General features: G+C 46.7%; 1 protein-coding gene across 2 annotated transcripts in view; it reads left to right on the plus strand.

Moving 5' to 3' along the window:
- LOC119772721 (inactive dipeptidyl peptidase 10-like) overlaps positions 1-17,889 on the plus strand; it is a 56,245-nt gene that overhangs the window by 26,354 nt on the left and 12,002 nt on the right. For both annotated transcript variants that reach the window (XM_038269272.1, XM_038269271.1), the window contains exons 4-10: positions 4,776-4,870; positions 5,009-5,083; positions 5,929-5,981; positions 6,059-6,140; positions 11,684-11,804; positions 12,177-12,331; positions 13,419-13,516. In XM_038269272.1, coding sequence (XP_038125200.1) covers positions 4,776-4,870; positions 5,009-5,083; positions 5,929-5,981; positions 6,059-6,140; positions 11,684-11,804; positions 12,177-12,331; positions 13,419-13,516 — 679 coding nt within the window. The remainder of the gene's footprint in view (positions 1-4,775; positions 4,871-5,008; positions 5,084-5,928; positions 5,982-6,058; positions 6,141-11,683; positions 11,805-12,176; positions 12,332-13,418; positions 13,517-17,889) is intronic.

The raw sequence follows: 17,889 nt of genomic DNA on the forward strand, positions 1-17,889 counted from the left end.
GTATCCAAAGCTCATTTAGAAAATTACAGGAGAATCTAGAATGTTTTCTGCAGTCTTATAAAGCTTTGGTATACGGGAATGATAAAGTAAACAAACCTGTAACAGATCCTGATGCCACAGGATGTGATGCTGTGGGCCCGTTGCCTTGGTGACAGTGTCCAATAAAATGAGTCAGCAATGGGTCAGTCCAGAGAACAGTAACTGGGGTCCAATGACCTTTGACCTTCTGTGTCAAACATCTGAGCAGAATTTCAAGGCAAGAAATAAAAATCATCAGATCCAGAAACACTTTGGTGTAACATAAAGTCAATATTAATGCAGAAATATGTAAGCAGGACAGAAGGAGACAAACCAGAACCAACAGAACCGTCCCATGGCCAACCACTGGCTACAAACACTAAGGCTCAAATCACACCTTGCTCTTCAGAACCTTGTTAGCTGAGAGTTACCACTGACCCAAAGTCCAGCAGGTTCAGTGATGCAGGAAGCTGAACTAAAGTGGAGCAACAGCAGGAAGAATTGGTGGCTAAAAATCAGCTGGTATGTTGTTCAACCTTTACCTGTCAGTGTGTTTCTGCACCAATAAACATCTTCATGGGCCTCAGATGTCCAGCAGCTTCCAGATGTTTTATATCAAGGACTCCTCACTGGAACTACAACACCGTCATGATCGGTGACCCACATGCAGAGAAACCACTCAGAGAGCGCAGAAAAACTTTATTGAAGGAGTAACGGGTACGGATCTGGAACTCAGTGAGCTGGTGACCCGGAACTGGAAGTGAGAAGGGAAGTACAATGGTGAGTTCAGGTTCTGTGGGAATGTTGGTAGCTCAGATATTTAGCGTGGTTTGGAACTCAAGTTTGAGGGGGGGCTTGTTAGTCCTTGAATCCAGACTGTGTGGTGAATCCTGGGTTACTGTAGCACACGTTGGAGGTCGGACAGGTTAGACTGGCGTAGGACCCGGAGGAGTAATGGAGCAGCACTGCACTCCAGCAGTGAAGGCTGTCCCACATCAGGAAGAGGAGGTTCTCTGCCTTGACACAGCCGACGTGTGGAAGACTCTGAGGAGGGTCAACCCGCGGAAGGCCCCAGGTCCCGACAACATACCTGGGCGGGTGCTCAAGGAGTGTGCAGGTCAGCTAGCTGGTGTCCTCACGGACATTTTTAACACCTCGCTGGAGCAAGCCACAGTGCCAGCATGCTTCAAGTCTGCCTCCATCATCCCAGTGCCAAAGAAACCTCAAGTCACCTGCTACAACGACTACCGGCCCGTCGCACTGACTCCCATCATGATGAAGTGCTTTGAAAGGCTGGTAAAGGAACACATCGTCTCCAGTCTCCCCCCAACACTCGACCCGTTCCAGTTTGCCTACCGGCGAAACCGCTCCACTGAGGACGCCATCTCCTCTGCTCTTCACCTGAGCCTGGCCCACCTGGAGGAGAAGAACACCCACGTGCGGATGCTGTTCCTGGACTTCAGTTCAGCGTTTAACACCATCATCCCACAGCACCTGGTGGGAAAGCTGGAACATCTGGGCTTCAACACACCCCTTCGAAACTGGCTGCTGGACTTCCTCACCAACAGACCTCAGTCAGTCCGGGTCGGTCAGAACACCTCTGATGTCATCACCCTCAGCACGGGCTCCCCTCAGGGCTGCGTCCTGAGCCCCCTGCTGTTCACCCTGATGACATATGACTGCGTCCCCAGGTTCACCACCAATCACATCGTGAAGTTTGCGGACGACACCACGGTGGTGGGCCTCATCAGGGACGACAACGACCGGGACTACAGAGAGGAGGTGGAGCAGCTGGTGGACTGGTGCAGTGAAAACAGTCTGATCCTGAACGTGGAGAAGACGAAGGAGATCATCGTCGACTTCAGGAAAAACCGCCCCCACCATGCTCCACTGCTCATCAACAGCTCAGCTGTGGAGGTGGTCAGCAGCACAAAGTTCCTGGGGGTGCACATCACGGACAACCTCACCTGGACTGTAAACACTTCATCTCTAGTGAAGAGGGCACAGAAGCGCTTGTACTTTCTGCGGAGGATGAGGAGAGCCCGCCTGCCCCCGCCCATCCTCACAACCTTCTACAGAAGCACCATAGAGAGCATTCTGACCAGCTGTCTCTCTCTGTGGTGTGGAGGCTGCAGAGCCTCTGACTGGAAGAATGTGAGGAGGGTGGTGAGGACAGCGGAAGGAATCATTGGGGCTCCTCTTCCCTCCATTAAGGACATTTCATCACAGCGCTGTGTGTCCCGAGCCCGTAATATCATCAAAGACCCCTCACACCCCCACCATGGACTGTTCTCCCTGCTGCCCTCTGGAAAGAGGTTCCGCAGCATCCGCTGCAGATCCACCAGGTTGTGCAACAGCTTCTTCCCCACTGCCATCAGACTGTTGAACCTTTGATCCACAATCCGAACTCTGCACCTATTGCACATTATCGGGCATCAAATGCTGCTGAACTTTTAACTTTTAGCCCTTTAAATTGTTCATCTCATTGTATTTTTCAATAACGCATTTTTTGCACAAATGCCATTTTGCACTGAACCACTGCAACTTGCACACTGTCTCTTATCCTCTGCACTGTTCACACTTTGACCACTGCTGCACTTTTTGTATTTTTCTATAACTCGTGCCATTTGAAATATCAATGCAACGTTCATAAGCTGTATGTAACGCAATTTCGTTCTGTATGCACCCTGTGCATACAAAATGACAAATAAAGAAGTCTAAGTCTAAGTCAGACTGTCACTAGGATTTCTGATGGGAACTTGAACGGAACATGTGGAGGTTTTCCCCTGCTCAGTGTGACGTTTTATTTTCCTTCCAGGGGAAGGAAGGTCCAGGTATCCCGTAACAAAGGAAAGCTTCCTGCCGAGGAGCAAAGACAAAAATAAGTTAGACTCAGAGAAACGAAGTTAGATTAGACTCCGTTAACTCCGCTTGGCTAGAGTACCCAAACCTGGCAAACACTCGAGGTAGTGACAGTCCACTGCTCAAATACTCCTCCAGATAATGGTCCAACGAGCCGCAGGTGTGAAGGGAGGGACAGCAAAGACAGGGCACCTCCTGGTGGTGAAAAACGGAAACACAAAAACAGGCCACAGAAACTGGATTCTTAACAAACACAGAGAAACAGAACGGCAGAAAATAAACTTTCTAAAGAAGGATAGAATTTCTTCAGCTGCTCAGAGCCCCTCCAAACTACAAGACATGCAACCAAAAAAGTGGCGAACGGGTCCCCCCCTTTGGAATGGGGGTCATTTGGCTTCTTTTGTTAGCCTGCAATACCCCATACCTGTCCATTTTTTATTCTTTCTAACAGTGTCCTGTCTGGCAATGTGGCAATAAGAATAATTGTCTTGATGCCAAAAAGAGCCCAACAGATTTTACTTTCACCAGTGGAGCAGTACGGCTATCGCCATAGTGTTCCGCTGGATTTATGCATATAAATAGCCTTATTATAATTCATGCAGAGAGTATTACAGAATATATGGACACTGCAATGGAAGTAGAACAGGAAAGGAAAAACAGGAATAAGGAGAAAAGAAGATGAAAGAAACAAGATAATGATAAAATATCTTAATTCTGCTCAATCACCTCCAAAGAGACGTAAAAAGAACAGAACAACCAATAGATATAAGATATACAATAAAATAGCACCTTAATATTATAGCTAAAGTATAAGTAGTATTATTTAATCTGATGTACTCTTTGTTACCTGAAGATCAGAATGTGGGCTTTCTGTGTGGAAGTGAATCTCTGAGAACCTGGAACCAAGAACCTGTAGTTGTTGAGAGTGAACTTGTGCATTTAAAGTTTATCCAAAGGAAAAATGCTCAATAGTGGTCGTGAAGAGCCAAAGACACGCCCCCCAGAGCACCGAGGACAGCGACGAGGGGCCCACAGGCCTAGGCACCCAGGGGGATCCCAAGAGAACACGCCCAGGAGGGGCCAACCCAGAAAATCCGACCCCCACCAAGGGAGGAGGAGAGATGACCGTGAGGAAATCTCCCAGCCACTGCAATGCTGGCACCCCCAGGAGCCGCTGGAACGAATCTGCAGGTTCCACCTGCAGCCTGTCACCCCAGAGGGGATCCGGCCATAGAGCCCGAGGCCCCAGGGGTGGCCCACCCCCCTGCATGAGACCAGGCCCCGCGGAGCAGCCGCCAGGAATAAGCCAGTAGCCCCCCAGGCATCCACCCCCAAACACCGAGCACCAGTGAGCCCAGGCGCCAGCCAGTGGAGGAAGGGCAGGACGGGGGGAATGGACCTTGAGATGTTCTGGGAGAGGGAGGAGTTCAGAGACCCCAACTGGACAAATGCAAAAAAAATAAAAAAATACACTGTCTAAATCACGCCTTCCCACCCTAGTGCCCCCCCCCTCGCACCACACAGTCTCTGTCTACGTCTCTGAAAGGCGGGGGGTCGTTAAAAGGAATAGTTGGCCTGGCTGAACAGGCGAGGTCTTCTGTTCCCTGTGAAGCGGTGGGGGTGCGATGATGGCGGGAAGGAATTGACCCGATTGCTGCCTTGTAGGTTTTTGAAAGCTGAAATCTGAGTCCCCCCCCACTTCATTGTCACACGTGTTACTAGAAAGATTAAAGGAGCCAAACTAATGCTGCCACCCAAATATCAACCTTCTTCTATGGCCGCCTTCCCCATCGGCCGCTATAGAGTCCAGGACTAGTCTGGGTTTTATTTTTAAATCTGTCCTGTGACACAGTGACAGGAGGTAAAGTGTTGACTTTATTTCTTAAACTTTACAGCGGATGAAATCCTCTTCCGAAGTTGGGAAGGAGATGTTTTCAAAGTCAACATCTACAGCAACGAGACCGAACTCCTGATAAAAAACACCACCTTTGTGAGTAAGACGGATGTTTTAGTCAGAATAATAATCCTATGCTGTCAGCATGGAGGGCTGGTGGCCAGAAGCCTTTACTAGCCTCTGATTCTCTTTATAAGGCCCCTGGCTCAGCTTCATTTCCTGTTTTCTCCACAGGTGACATTTAAGGCAACAAAGTTTGCCGTTTCTCCCGATATGAACTTTGTTCTTCTGGGATATGACGTCCAACAGGTGAGTGTCAGAACCTCCTTCATCTCAGACCTTTGTTTCCAAGCTGCTAGGCTACCTGTAGGTGGCGCTGGGGGCACAGTGTCCCCATCTAGTGTTTGCACTAGTTTTATCTGGCAGCTCATCCTGAGTCATGGTCCAACTTTACTGGAGATGAATGGAGATTAGGTTTAGGTTAGAAACAATCAGCAGTGAAGGAAGGACATAACTCATGTTTATCGGCAGCGATGGTTCTGGATCCAACGAACTGAGGCTGGGAGCTCATGGTCCATCTTCCATTTTTATGCAATAGTTATATAGTTAAATACCCATCTATATAAATACCCATGTAAACACCATGTGCAATAACCCTGTATAATAATACTGCTATTAAAAAATTAATAAAAGCTGTCCTATGTGGACACACTGTATATCCTGTATATATATATCCCATCATGCACCTTTTTCTTCCTTTGGCTCCTTCTTCTTCTGCTTTGACTATTTGAACTGATGGAAAGAGTTAATTACTTCACTGTGAGATCAATAAAGTAAATCAATCAATCAATCAATCAATCAATCAGTCAATCAATCAACCAGGCTGTACCGTCCTGAGTGGGGACCCCTCCCCTCCAATGGACAAAAACCACTGTGTTTCTGTGGAACTGGAAGGACTGATGATCAGAGCAGAGAGATGAGGAAAAGCCAACTGATGGATGAAAAAAGGCTTGTTCCAAACACCAGGAACTCACAGACCAGAACCTGAACCCAAAGTAATGGAGATGGTGGGAAAGCAACATGGCCGACAGCGTGAAGTCCTCCTCAGACTGGAGCTGCAGGCCTTTGCTGATGGTTCTCTGTTTGGGTTTCAGGTCTTCAAGCATTCCTTTCTGGCTTCGTATCTGATCTACAACCTGTTCACCAGGTAACACCGACCTCCTGTTCGCATCAGACGTCTTCCTGCGGGGAAATGCTTCATGTCTGCTTCCTTTCCTGTCACAGAGAAGTGCAGGAGCTGAATCCTCCGGAGGTGTCCAACTCTGTCCTCCAGTTTGCCTCTTGGGGCGTTCAGGGCCAGCAGCTGGTGAGTCCAGCTACACAACCCGCTCTGAAACACCTGGGTTAGCTTCCTCTGAAACACCCTGGTTTGCTTCCTCTGAAACACCTGGGTTTCAGTGGCGGCTGGTGAAAAATATTTTTGGTGGGGCTGATATAGCCTAGTGTATGTCTCCAACTAATCCGGAATAAGAATTCAAATAAACAATTGGACAATACATACAATTTAACAGTAATGATTTAATTTACTATATAATAACAGTAACAGTGATGATTTGGGTCACTGTGACGGGGTTCTTTGGCCTCCAAGAATCCAGGCTCAGTCGGGTTACCGGTGTTGGTGATTTATTGAGCTCAAAACTCAAAACAGGGTGCAAAAGAAACTAAACATGTACAAGATCCTCTGGGGCTCAGCCTCCCTCCAGTTACCAGCAATGTAACAAAGAAACAGAAAACAAAAATTGCCGCTCTTCTTCCCACAGCCCTCATTAAATAGTTTAAGCCCCTCACATCAGGCTCTCTTATTTCTGATTTCTTCTCATTAATCAGTTTTGTCCATATATTACCTCCACAAACAATTGATGTACAAAAACAAATAATTTTTACAACTTAATTCTTTTACACAGATTCATTGACTTATTCAATTACACCAAACTGGGTTTGAACCCAGCAAAGACGCAGCCAGACTGAAGATGACAAGTCCCCGCATAAACATGTACACACCCACACCCCCCCCCCCCCCCCACACACACACACACACACACACACACACACACACACACCCACACACACACACGGCTAACCCCACTGAAATATTAAGTGTGCACCCTCAATACGCCAGCAGGTAACCAGGAACAGCTTGTGTGTTTTAAGTTCATGGAGCTACTGGTCTCAGCGCGAGTGTATTGGTCCTCACAAACACAGTATAACAGGAATGTGTGTGTGGCGCGCAAAGTTAGAGAGGTTGTTTTAAGCGACGAGGTGGATTCGTCACAGTCACAATAACCATGACAGGAAATGTTCATATCCTACAACAGGGATATTCTTCTGGCAAACGGGTAGATAAATAAGGATCTCACCGAATTTGGTGGAAGCTGCATCTCGGTCGTTACATTCGCCATCTTCCCTCTAATTGTCTGCACCTGCGCTTGGGTTCAGAAGCCTGTTAAAGCGCAGTATTTTCAGCGCCCCAAGACCATAAAGTTCCGAGACGCTGATTGGCCATTAAATTCACCTAGCAATAGTACATGATTGACAGATTCTCTGCAAATGTGGGTCAGTCTGATCAGCGCCCCCAGAACAGAGACGGTAGGAGTCTGTCTGTGGAAATCCACAAATAATGACAGTAGATAGGGAAATGTAGTTTATATAATTTGTTTTGCTTATAGGTACACAGTCTATAGAGTAAAACTGACATTTATGAGTTAATTTCTAAAAATATATTTTACGTTTCTCTCTTCTTATCAGGGAGGGCGGTGCCCCAGCGCCCCCTATGGGCCGGCCGCCACTGCTGGGTTTGCTTCCTCTGAAACACCTGGGTTTGCTTCCTCTGAAACACCTGGGTTTGGCTCATCTGAAACACCTGGGTTAGCTTCCTCTGAAACACCCTGGTTTGCTTCCTCTGAAACACCTGGGTTTGCTTCCTCTGAAACACCTGGGTTTGCTTCCTCTGAAACACCTGGGTTTGCTTCCTCTGAAACACCTGGGTTTGCTTCCTCTGAAACACCTGGGTTTGCTTCCTCTGAAACACCTGGGTTTGCTTCCTCTGAAACACCCTGGTTTGCTTCCTCTGAAACACCTGGGTTTGCCTCCTCTGAAACACCTGGGTTTGCCTCCTCTGAAACACCTGGGTTTGCCTCCTCTGAAACACCTGGGTTTGCCTCCTCTGAAACACCTGGGTTTGCCTCCTCTGAAACACCCTGGTTTGCTTCCTCTGAAACACCTGGGTTTGCTTCCTCTGAAACACCTGGGTTTGCTTCCTCTGAAACACCTGGGTTTGCTTCCTCTGAAACACCTGGGTTTGCTTCCTCTGAAACACCTGGGTTTGCTTCCTCTGAAACACCTGGGTTTGCTTCCTCTGAAACACCCTGGTTTGCTTCCTCTGAAACACCTGGGTTTGCCTCCTCTGAAACACCTGGGTTTGCCTCCTCTGAAACACCTGGGTTTGCCTCCTCTGAAACACCTGGGTTTGCCTCCTCTGAAACACCTGGGTTTGCCTCCTCTGAAACACCTGGGTTTGCCTCCTCTGAAACACCTGGGTTTGCTTCCTCTGAAACACCTGGGTTTGCTTCCTCTGAAACACCTGGGTTTGCTTCCTCTGAAACACCTGGGTTTGCTTCCTCTGAAACACCCTGGTTTGCTTCCTCTGAAACACCTGGGTTTGCCTCCTCTGAAACACCTGGGTTTGCCTCCTCTGAAACACCTGGGTTTGCCTCCTCTGAAACACCTGGGTTTGCTTCCTCTGAAACACCTGGGTTTGCTTCCTCTGAAACCCCTGGGTTTGCCTCCTCTGAAACACCTGGGTTTGCCTCCTCTGAAACACCTGGGTTAGCTTCCTCTGAAACACCCCGGTTTGCTTCCTCTGAAACACCTGGGTTTGCTTCCTCTGAAACACCTGGGTTTGCTTCCTCTGAAACACCTGGGTTTGCTTCCTCTGAAACACCTGGGTTTGCTTCCTCTGAAACACCTGGGTTTGCTTCCTCTAAAACACCTGGGTTTGCTTCCTCTGAAACACCTGGGTTTGCCTCCTCTGAAACACCTGGGTTTGCTTCCTCTGAAACACCCTGGTTTGCTTCCTCTGAAACACCTGGGTTTGCCTCCTCTGAAACACCTGGGTTTGCCTCCTCTGAAACACCTGGGTTTGCTTCCTCTGAAACACCTGGGTTTGCTTCCTCTGAAACACCTGGGTTTGCTTCCTCTGAAACACCTGGGTTTGCTTCCTCTGAAACACCTGGGTTTGCTTCCTCTGAAACACCTGGGTTTGCTTCCTCTAAAACACCTGGGTTTGCTTCCTCTGAAACACCTGGGTTTGCCTCCTCTGAAACACCTGGGTTTCCTTCCTCTGAAACACCCTGGTTTGCTTCCTCTGAAACACCTGGGTTTGCCTCCTCTGAAACACCTGGGTTTGCCTCCTCTGAAACACCTGGGTTTGCTTCCTCTGAAACACCTGGGTTTGCTTCCTCTGAAACACCTGGGTTTGCTTCCTCTGAAACACCTGGGTTTGCCTCCTCTGAAACACCTGGGTTTGCTTCGTCTGAAACACCCTGGTTTGCTTCCTCTGAAACACCTGGGTTTGCTTCCTCTGAAACACCTGGGTTTGCTTCCTCTGAAACACCTGGGTTTGCTTCCTCTGAAACACCTGGGTTTGCTTCCTCTAAAACACCTGGGTTTGCTTCCTCTGAAACACCTGGGTTTGCTTCCTCTGAAACACCTGGGTTTGCTTCCTCTGAAACACCTGGGTTTGCCTCCTCTGAAACACCTGGGTTTGCCTCCCCTGAAACACCTGGGTTTGCTTCCTCTGAAACACCTGGGTTTGCTTCCTCTGAAACACCTGGGTTTGCTTCCTCTGAAACACCTGGGTTTGCTTCCTCTGAAACACCTGGGTTTGCTTCCTCTGAAACACCTGGGTTTGCTTCCTCTGAAACACCTGGGTTTGCCTCCTCTGAAACACCTGGGTTTGCTTCCTCTGAAACACCTGGGTTTGCTTCCTCTGAAACACCTGGGTTTGCCTCCTCTGAAACACATGGGTTTGCCTCCTCTGAAACACCTGGGTTTGCTTCCTCTGAAACACCTCGGTTTGCTTCCTCTGAAACACCTGGGTTTGCTTCCTCTGAAACACCTGGGTTTGCTTCCTCTGAAACACCTGGGTTTGCCTCCTCTGAAACACCTGGGTTTGCCTCCTCTGAAACATGCTGCTGTGTTCTTAGTCTGACAGTGAGGCCGCCATGGTTATTTCAGAGTGCTGGTTCAGACCCACCTCATGGTGGACGGGTTTGTTCTGTGAGAACCGTTTCACCTCCTTCCTGTTTCCTGACCCAAAGTTCGGCTCTCTTTATTAAAGGGACAGGATTCCTGAATTCCAATCTGGGGATATTTCCAGCTCATTGATAAAAAGATATTCATCAAAATTAAAATAGGAAACTGGGACAGTGATTCTTTCATCCAATTTTACATATTTATTAACATTTGGACAAGTTTAAAATCCAGCAATAAGCTTCTCATATTTCCTAAAATCAAAATCAATCATTCTATAGTGTTTATCAGCTATCTGGTCATTTAGTCTTCTTCCCTCGATCTTCTTTTCTTTCTAGCTGACTTCTTCCTGCTCTTTGTTTGACTTTTCTAAGCAGTGGCGGCTGGCCAATAGAGGGCGCTCCACCCACCTGATGACCCTGATTCAATTAAATTTAATTCAGTTTATTTATATAGCGCCAATTCACAAGACAAGTAATCTCAAGGCACTTTACAGTTTACATCTCTGAAAGGGGGGGGGGTCGTTAAAAGGAATAGTTGGCCCTCAGGACCCCGGGGCCCATGGCCGGTTCCACTTCGGGGTGGCTGGCAGACGGTGGAGGCCGCAGACTCCCGGGGGCTTTGGCATTGCGGTGGCTGAGGGATTTCCTCGGGGTCGTCTCTCCTCCTCCATTGGTGGGGGTGGGGTTTCTTGGGTCTGATCCTCCTGGGCTCCTTGGCTCTTGGGGCCCCTTTGGGCGTCTGGGGCTTTGGATCCCCTGGCGCTCGCCTCGGTGCTCTGGGGGGGGGCGCGTCTTTGGCTCTTCACGACCACTATTGGGCATTTTTCCTCATCAACTCATCAAGTTATTCCACCAGGATAGACTCCATGTTTACAGTTTGGTTTCTTCTCTGATAAACAGATCTAAGCTGTTTATTCTGATTCACCCCCCCCCCCCCCCCCCCCCATTAAATGTATAAAAAAAGAAAAAACTAAAAGAAAGCATTTTGAAGAAAATCAGAAGCAACTAAAAGAGCAGAATCAATAATTAATCCTAAATAATCATTTATTTGTGGTTGAATGTTTAGACATTTTATGGTTATTTCTTAGAAAAAAAATAATTATATTAACGGGTGATTGTTGACAATTAGTTTTTATTCAATATTTTCCAGGCTGAATAGCGGAGCAATCAGAGGAGCAGAAAGGAGGCGCAGAAGGAGCAGAAATCATTCTGCCTCATTTATTGCACATCTTTACGGCCTCAGATCGGCTCTGTGAGAGAAAAGCCTCCATTAAACCGATGCTTCCAGTCAGCAGCTGTCTTTCTGCTGACTAATAATTACTCTATGATTTTATTCACACATAAACAATCAAATATTTTAAATTGAGTTGATACAACTTCTAATTTTTAACTAAATAACTGATAAAAAAATCTGACTATAAATTCAGGAAAATCTGTTTGCAAGCTGCAGCTCTGAGGCGACCCAAGAGGGAGCTCTGATAGAAATGGTGTATGAGGGGCCTTGATGGACGGTGTATGAGGGGCCATGTTGGGCGGTTTGTAAATAAAAGACTTCTTGTTGAAATCAGAATCCTTAGGTTATCTCTTTGTTCCACAGATCTATATTTTTGAAAATAACATCTACTACCAGAATCACACCCAGAGCAGCTCATGGAGGCTCACCTCATCTGGACAGGAGGGCGTGGTCTTCAATGGCATTGCTGATTGGCTGTATGAGGGTAAGTCTGAGCCAAACAGCGTCCAGGACGGTCCTGCTAAATTTACAGCCAAAGTTTCACCTAATTAACCTTTTCTCCAAGCATCAGAATTTAATGTCAGTTCAAATAATTTTCTTCTTGTAATCCGTATTAAGTTATTTTTTCCTGAAGTTTCTACAGTGATGTCCTTCTTTGCTTCTCTATATTTCTCCCTCTATATTTCTTTGTTTATTGATGTAGTTTTAATGATTTATTTAAATTTCATTTGGACCATTCCTTTGCTTCATCCTTTCTGAGGCATCTAACAGCCTCACTGACGGAGGAAGCTCCCCTTCTAAAGGGTTCAGGCTAGGCTAACAATGCTAACTGAACTGGACATGTCTGTTTCTCCAGAGGAGGTGCTGGACTCCCAGGTGGCCCACTGGTGGTCACCAGATGGCTCCAGGCTGGCCTACCTCACCATCAATGACACCCTGGTGCCCAGAATGGTTCTGCCTCGTTTTACCGGCTCGCTCTACCCCAGAGGGATGGAGTACCCGTACCCCAAGGTGGGTCTCAGAAGTCCAGCTGATCTGGGATGGGTCAGGTTGTTGGTATGACTTAATGGAACAGCCGTGGTGATAGCAGACACCAGGCACTGGACCTCATTATTCTGCAGGATCTTGGGATATTTCATGCAGAAAAGCCTCTTAAATTAAATGGTTAAAGTTTGAATCTAGAGCTGAAATCTGGAGCAGCTGCTGCAGGTTCAGAGGAATGTCTTTCTTCTTACTTGTCATGATTTGGTGCAGAGGCAGGGAGGCAGAGGTGAGTTTCTTGAGGATTTAATAAAAGGTAAACAGACAGCTGAGGCAGGAATCCAAATATCCAAAAATCAAATATGAAAAAAGTCAAACAACCAGAAACCATGGAGACATCTGGGGGAAACAACCTCGACGAGGAAGACACAGTGAGACGGAGTTTGAGGAGGAACCAGCACTGAGGAAGTGCACAGAGAGAGTATTTATGAAGACTGAAACAAAGAGAGGTCTAAGGAGCAGATTGGGAGCAGGTGTGAACAGAGCAGACAGGAAAGGAGCTATGGAAAAAGGAGAACACAAGAGGGCAGCAGAGGGCAACAAATAAAAACCTAAAAACAACCTGAAGACACAACAAAATAAGAATTAAAACACTAAAACTAAAAAAACATGGAGCAAAGTAAAACTGAATACTCAAAAACGTAACAAAAACAAGACTGTGACATTATTGTGGACTTTCTCCCATGGTCCTCTGTTGGGCGACGGTGATGCAGGAGTTTGCTTTGCAACCAAAGTGTTATCAGTTCAATCCTGACTTCCTGCTGATTGTGGTGAGAGCTGGCTGCTGGCAGCGCCCCCCAGGGGAGCGGTGGCTGCTATGCAGCTCACCACCATCAGTGTGTGAATGACTGACTGAATGTAATCAGGTTTATAGGTACAGCTGCTGCTCCTCCTTCAGAGCAGAAGTGAACTCCTGACCCCCCCACAGGGCAGCGTCAGTTTGTTACCTACATTTCCCATAATCCCCTTCGAGCCTCCAGACCTGGCATGAATCTGTCGACAGCTACTTCAGGCCTCAGTAAGTCTCTCACTGCATTTCTGGTTGTGTTTTGTTCAGATGGGCCAGACCAACCCCAGCGTCAGTCTTCATTTGGTGTCCTTAGATGGCAGCTCCTTCACCTCCGAACTCAGGCCTCCTGACAGGCTGGACAAGAGGTTTGAGTCTCATTCCCCTCATTCATGTCAAACAGGCCGTGTTCTGTTGGACACGCTTTGGGACCCTGTTGTCCTTCAGCCATTATGTAGCTTAGCTGCTGGTTTGCTGGGGGACGTTGTCCAGCAGGTCAGGACGGTTTTGTCCTCCTAATGTAATCATGTTCATCATGTCCATCATGCTACTGATGGTGGAACTTCTGATGATTCTGTATTTCATGCTGCAGTAACTGATGGTTGCAGAGCTCCAACAGTTACCGTAGCTCTGCCTTAGCCTAGGGGGCTGGGCTTAAATGAAGATTCCTTCCTGAGGTTCACCTGCTGTGGATCTGAGGACGGTTAGCTCTGCTGCTAATGTGAAATAAAGGTTTTATTTCAGCGGCGGCTGGTAGTTTTCTCCAGGGGGCGCTATATCTTCAAAATAGACGTATACCAAAAACCAATCAAATGTAAACTAAAGGATCACGCCAGTATATTTACATGAATGCCAAAAACAAAAAACAGTATTCTAAAATGTTCTTTAAATCAGTCCTAGCTGTCTCTATCCATGCTGGCTCAGATCCTGAAAAAGGAGGCAGGGAGGCAGGATAAAGCTTTAGCAGACATCCCAAGTTCCAAAAACTAATTTCAGTGAGATGCCAGAAATTCTAACAATGATCTGCGCTGCAACAGACATGGTTACTGATGGGTCCTTTGGATCTATTTTCCTCTTTTTCTTTACAAATTCTGTTTTACTAATTATTCAAAAACAATAACATGATAGTTTCAGTGGTGCTGAGATAAGATCCCAGTTTTCATCTGATAAATGTTTTTTTCACAACAAGTAAAAAAAATAATCCTCTAATTTTTACAGATGAATTTAACAGTTATTCTTGAGTTCTAATTCAGATTTTATAGAAAACAATACTTTAACTTAAAGCTTACGTTAAAGTATTAGCTAACTTATAGCTACGTTTACATGCACAAAATTTCCCCGATCCGATCCAAACCTTGGTTGATCGGAAATTCAAAATCTCCGTTTACATGGACACTAAATGAAATGATCCGATCATGACGTGTGTATACATGTACCAAGCGTTGGATCAGATTAAATCTTTTAAGCATGCGCAGAACTTCCTGCCAAACTTGGCAGTTCTGTCTGCGTCTGGTTTTTGAGAGGCCTGACAAACGATGCGCTCGGAGCGAGCGGAAAGAAAAAAGGAGAGAGGAGGAAAAAAGCGCTTGGCAGCGAAATGTACGAGAGAAAATGTAGAGAATGAGCGATTGAACCGGCGTGGGAGAGCGAGTGGGCTGTGGAGAGAGAAAAGAGGAAGAGGAGGAGGATAAATTCCTGCTTCCTGCAGCTTTAAATGAACTTGAGTGTAGAAGTCGGCGTTCCTAGACTCCTCCCGCCATGTTGTTCAAAGCGAGAGCGAGAGCGACCGGTGGTTTCCTGTTGTTGACAAGGCAGAAAAACGTCACGCTGACGTCGCACACATGCGCAGTGAAGATTATTTTACTCTTAAGATCCGAATGGGTGTTTACATGGACGCCAATCGGAATGGCGATCGGCAAAAACCACGTCTCTCATTCGGAATTAAATTTAGATCCGATCGGACCGAATCGGATTAGAATCTTCAGTCTGACATGTTTACATGAAACATTTTTGATCTGATCAGGCCTTCAATCCGATTAGTTGTGTCCATGTAAACGTAGCTATTGAGTCAAAAATATGTAAAATTCCTAAATTATAAATTTATATTGACCTCATAAGAAATAGAATTTCTATTGAACCTAATTGAAAATAAATTTCCCTTCATGCAGCTCTCTTAATATATTTGAATCTCTTGCCCTGTTTTTTATTTCATGCTTTTCTGGGCCCCCATGAAAACACGCTGGCCCCCTCCTGGCCCCCTGGTACATTTGGTCCAGATCCGCCCCTGTTCCTCACCTTCACTAGACGTGGATATACTTTAGTATATTCTGTTGTAAAATTAGTCCTATATTTTGTTTTTTTTACTGGAGGATTGAACATCTGCCGTTTCCCAGGATGCACAGCTTTGAGTGGTAACTAGGTGACTGGCAGAGAGTAACCAGAGAAACTTATGGGACTGATCCAATCAGCTCTCTGATCAACCAGTCGTCTGGAACGCTGGTTGATCAGAGCATCGCTTTGGATAGAAACGCTGCTCAGGTTTCACCAGCAACCTCCTCCTCCCCACATCCTGCTCTCTCTTGTTGTGTCTGCGCAATCGCAGTAATTCTAATCTGCACATGATGCACGAATTATTGCCTGATCGCTCTCACTGGCATTAAAAAAACTCCACCTCCCATAGTCTAAAATCCGGGATAATTTATCTGACTCACCGACATCAGTGAACAACTATCGATATCAGGGAGACTGCCGGAACTTCAGGGAGACTTGGGATGTCTGCCTTAGCCTCGCTGCAGGCAGTTAGCCTAGCTGCATGCAGTTAACCTCGCTGCATGCAGTTAGCCTCGCTGCATGCAGTTAACCTCGCTGCATGTAGTTAGCCTCGCTGCATGCAGTTAGCCTCGCTGCATGCAGTTAGCCTCGCTGCATGCAGTTTGCCTTGCTGCAGGCAGTTAGCCCGCTGCATGCAGTTAGCATCGCTGCATGCAGTTAGCCTCGCTGCAGGCAGTTAGCCTCGCTATATGCAGTTAGCCCCCTGCATGCAGTTTGCCTCGCTGCATGCAGTTAGCCTCACTATATGCAGTTAGCCCCCTGCATGCAGTTAGCCTCGCTGCAGGCAGTTAGCCTCGCTATATGCAGTTAGCCCCCTGCATGCAGTTTGCCTCGCTGCAGGCAGTTAGCCTCGCTATATGCAGTTAGCCCCCTGCATGCAGTTAGCCTCGCTGCAGGCAGTTAGCCTCGCTATATGCAGTTAGCCCCCTGCATGCAGTTAGCCTCGCTGCAGGCAGTTAGCCTCGCTATATGCAGTTAGCCCCCTGCATGCAGTTAGCCTCGCTGCAGGCAGTTAGCCTCGCTATATGCAGTTAGCCCCCTGCATGCAGTTAGCCTCGCTGCAGGCAGTTAGCCTCGCTATATGCAGTTAGCCCCCTGCATGCAGTTTGCCTCGCTGCATGCAGTTAGCCTCACTATATGCAGTTAGCCCCCTGCATGCAGTTAGCCTCGCTGCAGGCAGTTAGCCTCGCTATATGCAGTTAGCCCCCTGCATGCAGTTAGCCTCGCTATATGCAGTTAGCCCCCTGCATGCAGTTAGCCCCCTGCATGCAGTTAGCCCCCTGCATGCAGTTAGCCCCCTGCATGCAGTTAGCCTCGCTATATGCAGTTAGCCCCTGCATGCAGTTAGCCTCGCTGCAGGCAGTTAGCCTCGCTATATGCAGTTAGCCCCCTGCATGCAGTTAGCCTCGCTGCAGGCAGTTAGCCTCGCTATATGCAGTTAGCCCCCTGCATGCAGTTAGCCTCGCTGCAGGCAGTTAGCCTCGCTGCATGCACTTAGCCTAGCCTTGCAGCTCAATAATCCTATAAACCTGTCAATCAGCCACACCTCCTAACAGAGGACTGTGATGTCAGCGCTGTGGAGGGAGGCGGTGAGCAAATCAAGCTGCTTTCAGCTCTGGGTGCAGGAGAGCTGCTCCTCACGATGCTCCTATCTTAGCATTGAGGAGGAGCTGCTGCACATGGACGACTTTAACCAGAGATTTATGGAAATACGTCACCAATCCGACAACAACAAAACTGCTTTATTCGTCATTAAAGATTAAATATTTACCCTGCACATCTCAAATTTATATATTTTAATAAAGGACCTTTTAATCAAGGTCATTGGGTGAGTGGGGTGGCGCCCTCTACTGGCCAGCTGCCACTGTTTCATTTCCCTTCCTCTCATCTTAATTAGCTCCTTATAATGAAGTTAGTAATGATGTAAATATCACCGTTAATCAGCTAATAACTGACCAACCTAACTAAAGAATCACTCACATTTCTGTTATTTAACAATTATTGCTTTTTCTTCCCAACATTTAGGAGTAAAGTGATAAATATAGATATTGGATCTAGATCTGAATGTTTCATCCAAATGTATCTGTTGAATCTATAAATTCACATTTAAAATGAGATATAGATTTATAGAGTTAACATTTACATAAAGGATGTAGAAACAGATGTTTTTAGATATAACATTGAATTATAGATTTATTGTTTAAATTTAGCTTTTTTTCCTGAATGTGAAGAATTTTTCCTAAATCCCATTGAGGGATTTAGGAAAAATTGAATTTTAGATTTATTTTATAGTAACCATAGAAACTGAGGATGTTCTGACAGAAGGAACCAGACATCTGCAGCTTCTCCTCCATCAGGTTAAAACAGACGTTGCCTTCAGATGTTCTGAAGATCCACTCTGGAGAACATT

This window comes from Cyprinodon tularosa, unplaced genomic scaffold, assembly GCF_016077235.1.
Source record: "Cyprinodon tularosa strain WSP-4 unplaced genomic scaffold, ASM1607723v1 ctg727, whole genome shotgun sequence".
Taxonomy (NCBI): Eukaryota; Metazoa; Chordata; class Actinopteri; order Cyprinodontiformes; family Cyprinodontidae; genus Cyprinodon; species Cyprinodon tularosa.